At 44.5% G+C, this 5,213-nt stretch overlaps 1 protein-coding gene across 1 annotated transcript; it reads left to right on the forward strand.

The window, feature by feature from the left end:
• Nucleotides 1-710: 710 nt before the first annotated feature.
• cbr4 (carbonyl reductase 4) lies at nt 711-4,238 on the forward strand (the record flags this gene model as incomplete). Its single annotated transcript, XM_084163874.1, has 6 exons — nt 711-751; nt 2,961-3,046; nt 3,214-3,324; nt 3,520-3,657; nt 3,817-3,951; nt 4,198-4,238. 6 exons carry the CDS (start codon nt 711-713, stop codon nt 4,236-4,238), a joined length of 552 nt encoding a protein of 183 aa, XP_084020000.1.
• Nucleotides 4,239-5,213: the final 975 nt, after the last annotated feature.

The raw sequence follows: 5,213 nt of genomic DNA on the forward strand, positions 1-5,213 counted from the left end.
GAAGCAACATCTCAAGACATCAGTCAGGAAGTTAAAGCTTGGTTGCAAATGGGTCTTCCAAATGGACAATGACCCCAAGCATACTTCCAAAGTTGTGGCAAAATGGCTTAAGGACAACAAAGTCAAGGTATTGGAGTGGCCATCACAAAGCCCTGACCTCAATCCTATAGAAAATGTGAGAGCAAGGAGGCCTACAAACCTGACTCAGTTACACCAGCTCTGTCAGGAGGAATGGGCCAAAATTCACCCAACTTATTGTGGGAAGCTTGTGGAGGACAACCCGAAACGTTTGACCCAAGTTAAACAATTTAAAGGCAATGCTATCAAATACTAATTGAGTGTATGTAAACTTCTGACCCACTGGGAATGTGATGAAATAAATAAAAGCTGAAATAAATCATTCTCTCTACTATTATTCTGATATTTCACATTCTTAAAATAAAGTGGTGATCCTAACTGACATAGAACAGGGAATTTTTACTAGGATTAAATGTCAGGAATTGTGAAAAACAGAGTTTAAATGTATTTGGCTAAGGTGTATGTAAACTTCCGACTTCAACTGGAACAATGCATACCTTTATTACCAGGAGAAAAGCTCCTTGCTGTGTGTCTGCTTTTCCCACAGTGCAATAAACTCTACAGTGGTGCTCTGTGAGGTAGGTGAATCATGCAGTCTCCTGTCTGTGTGTGCAATGATGCTGAGCTGGATAATGTCTAAAGGAGCTGACATGGTCTTTGTGAGGTCACACTGGTATGCTTCATCCAGATGATGGGTTGCCATGGAGATCGGTTATTCCAGTTTGTGAGCATGACTGTGGTGGACAGAAGGGGGATACAGGGACAAGGAGTTGGATATTGAAATAAAGAGAATTGTGTGTTTTTCCACCGCTTGCTTTTCATCTGACTTGGCTCAGTTGGCTGCTCTTTTCCCCCTCTCTCCCTCTCTCCTGTCAACACTGAGACTGTGTCTGGTTCAGTTTGCTCTCTGGTATCTAATGGTTTCAGGTACTGTAACAGATTAATGAGGTGTCTGCTTAATCAATGAGCCTTGCTCTGGCATGACAGGGCCTTCCTGCTGGAGAAGGAGGGAATCATTATCTCTACTACAAACAGTGTAAATGTGTGTTTGTGTACAGTACATGTTGGTGAGGAGGTGGGGGCAGGTAGGTCTATTAGATACGCTATATATGACTGAGTGAGGCAGTGTAAATATCTGTAGATGTGACCAAGTGATAAAGTGTTTATGGATTGATAGAAGGACAGACTCTGGAGCATACCGTTAATATTCATGTGTGTATGCAAGAAGAAATAGAGAACATTTATCTAAGTGTGTGTGTGTGTGTGCGTGCGTTGCGTGCGCGTGTGTGTATACTGTATATATGGTGAGGAAGAGAGCAGAAAGCGTTTGTCTGTGTCGGCAGGCGTCATTAGACCACAGGAGTGTGAAGGAGGAAAATGAGGTCATGATGTTTAGGATGATGATCTGAATACAAATTAAGCCTTGTGTCACACGCACACACACAGCACGTAAACTGTCTCTCCATACAATGCATAATACATTTCAGTCAACCCCTAAAAACTACACCAAATGTTGCTCAACAGTTTTTGTTGTTTTATTTTCTTACAACATCCCCTGTGTTTTTCCATCTGAGGGTGTAGCTCATAAGACGGGGGTCAAACATCAGCTTGGGACCAAGTCACTGAGGACAGAAAATCAATCCTGAAGAACTTCCAAATGTTTGAAACCGTCCAGCTGTGTTTGACCATTGTTTTTCACTGGTGACATTGAGCCGGGCTTCTGGACCTTGGGTCAGAGGGAGGGCCAGACGGAGACAACCTCCAGTATCTTACGGGTCCAAAGAGAAACGTAGGATAAAATGTTAGTGTTATGTAAAGATTAGGGTACTGGTTGGGGTTGAGGGATGTGGACATGAAGCTAGAGTTAGGGTTAGGGTTGAGGTTAGGGGTGGGGTTGAACCGGATGTGGACATTAAACTAGGGTTAGGGTTAGGTAGCCTCGTCGCGAACCAGGCTTGACAACGACTTGATTTTGGAGGTATGGCAATGAGAGACTAGGGTTAGGGTTGTGGTTGAGGCTAGAGTTAGGCTTGAACTGGGATGTTGACATGAAGCTAGGGTTAGGGTAAGGGCTGACCTAGCCTATGTTTAACCCCTAGCTCAATCCTAACCCTAACCTAGATTTCATCGTCATTTCTAAACTGTGGACAGGCTCTGATGTGGTATGTTTCAAACGTCTGTGGGTCCAGCTACCCGTGAGGGGCCACTGGCACTAGCTGTGAGATTTATGTGCGTGTCTCTTCTTCCCCCATGTGGTTGAATTAATAAACACATGAAGAAAAAATGGCGACCTCCATGTGTGTACTGTGTCAATGATCAACTAACGTTTACTCACGTTATTGTCAAAGGACATGGATTGTCAAACGATAATAATTATATAGAGAGAAATGCCAAATTGTTATCCATCTTAAACGACAACAGCGTTGCGTGAAAACATGAGTTTTCCCCAAAAACACTTTCAAATGATCTTGGTAGCATAGCTAGCTGTTAGATCATCTACACCAGGGTTGTCAAACTCATTCCATGGAGGGCCTAGCGTCTGCTATTTTTGATATTTTGCCTTTCAATTAAGACTTAGACAACCAGGTGAGGGGAGTTCCTTACTAATCAGTGACCTTAATTCATCAATCAATCCAGGCTCTGTCGTAGCCGTCCGCGACCGGGAGACCCATGGGGCGGCGCGCAATTGGCCCAGCGTCGTCCAGGGTAGGGGAGGGAATGGCCGGCAGGGATGTAGCTCAGTTGATAGAGCATGGCGTTTGCAACGCCAGGGTTGTGGGTTCGATTCCCACAGGGGGAAAAAAATAATGTATGCACTAACTGTAAGTCGCTCTGGATAAGAGCGTCTGCTAAATGACTAAAATGTAAATTTAAATATCAAGGCTGCTGGCAGAGAGAGGCTGCAGGGTTGTTGTGGTGTCCAGGAACCAGGATGCTGCTCAGGCCACTGTGGTGTCCCTCGATGGAGGTACGGTATAATACCTGCAGGGGTGTCATGCACCTGTTTGTTGGGCTCTTCTGTTCACATTTTCAAAACAAGATGATGAGCCTAGTGCCACACTGACTACTGTTGTTTATTAAATACAGCTGTAATTGTCTGTTTACCTAATGCTAAACCAATCTCTCATGTTCTAGCTGGCTTTAGTTGTGACATCTCCAAAGGAAAGGAAGTGCAGAAGACGTTTGAGATTATCCAGAAGACCTGTGGAAACATCTCATACCTGGTCAATGCAGCTGGCTCAACAGGTGTGTGTGTGACTGTGAATGAATCAGTACTCGTATGAATCTGTACTCGTACAGGTGTACAGGTTAGTTTCATACCTTCAGGACTCCCATGACAGTCTTAAGCAGGTGAGCTTGCATGTGTATAAAATAATTTTAAAAAATAACTCCTCCATCTCCTGTGTGTATGTATGCACCTCCCTGTCTGTGTGTGTTCAGGGGATGGTCTGTTGCTGAGGACCAGGCCAGAAGACATGGTGGCTATGCTTCATACCGACCTACTGGGGAGCATGTTGACCTGCAAGGCAGCGCTATGGAGCATGCTCCACACCCAGGGAGGGGCCATTGTCAACATAAGTACTGTTACTGTATGTACAGCCTCTTCTCATTATTGAGATACCAGATGCCTTCAATGTTGCAGTTTGGCCACAAGGTGGTGGTTGTGGTCCAGGTAATAAACCTAATTTCCCACTTCATTTTACCTTGCGTTAACCCAATTAATGTGTTCATGGTTGTGATCTGTGGTGGGGTTGAAGGGGAACGCAGGTCAGTGTGTGTACAGTGACAGTAAAACAGGTCTGGAGGGCTTCACTCGCTCCCTGGCCAAGGAGGTGGCCTCACGCAACGTCAGGGTTAACTTGCTGGCTCCAGGTAGGGAACTGTCTCTTCCTCCTTTCTTTACAGCTCCTCTCTTTCATCTGTCTGCTTATTCACCTCAACTCCTAGCCCTTGTCCTAGCCTTTGTCCTAGTTTGTTTATGATTTTGTAATCTCCGTCATTGGCGTGCTAAAATAGAAACAGACTTGTACTGCACCTAGCATATTGGTTTCCACTGTCCTCTCAGCTCGAATTCAGTTCTCTCCTGATCCTGTCCCTCCCTTCTCTTCTCTTCGCTAGGTTTCATCCTGACAGACATGACAGCGGGGCTGGGAGCCTGAAGAGGTGGCCCAGCCACAAAACTTCTGGGTAGTAAAGAGATTCTCTCAGCCTCTCTCTCTCTCAGATGAGAATTACAATGGAGAGTTCGCTGTTGTGTATGCCAGTATGTGTGTGTGTTCACACTGAAGATGAGCTGGGTTCATGCATAGGAACGTGACAAATATTTGCCTTTTAATCCGTTTTTTATCTACTCAAGCTCATGTCTTTTCAACAGATTTTGGAGTGTACTTTTTAATAATAATAATAATAAGCCATTTAGCAGACGCTTTTATCCAAAGTGACTTACAGTCATGCGTACATACATTTGGGTGGTCCCGGGGATCGAACCCACTACCCTGGCGTTACAAGCGCCGTGCTCTACCAGCTGACCTACAGGCTCTTGCCTTTGAATGTGAGGAAATTAGTGCTGAGCAACATAAAAAAAAAAATGAAACAACTAATTGACCGACGTGTGAGCCCAAACCTCTGTTTCTCTAGAGAGAAATCAAATCATTCACTCGAGAAATCAAGTCAAGAGCTATGTGGGAGGCTGGGCTGAAGGGAGTTGTAGGTTTCATTAAGCAAATATTCAACGTAGTTCAGCGCAGAAATGTGGTAATTAACTACAATGACCATAATCCATTTCACCTGTTCTTTCCGGCTCGGATAGAGACGGATATACTTTTACGCCTGCTACTGCAGTTAGGTTAGATGCACACAGACCGCACGAGAGAGGAATATGCACAACGATGAGAGGGATAGAGGCAGTTTGTCAAAGTATGCCTTATCTACTTTGAAGAACTAGTTAAATTATTTAATCAGACAGCTCTGCAGCATACTTTGGCAGACTAGCCTAGCTAAATAGGATGACTAAAGACAGTACAGTATGGGGAGCACAGAGATAATGTTAGATGGTTGTCTGGCTGGCTGGCTGCTACTGCCTGAGATGAGAGGAATGAAAAAGAATAGTCATCAAATAGAAAGTAATATACACA

This window comes from Coregonus lavaretus (genome assembly GCF_964263955.1).
Source record: "Coregonus lavaretus genome assembly, chromosome: 6".
Classification (NCBI taxonomy): Eukaryota; Metazoa; Chordata; class Actinopteri; order Salmoniformes; family Salmonidae; genus Coregonus; species Coregonus lavaretus.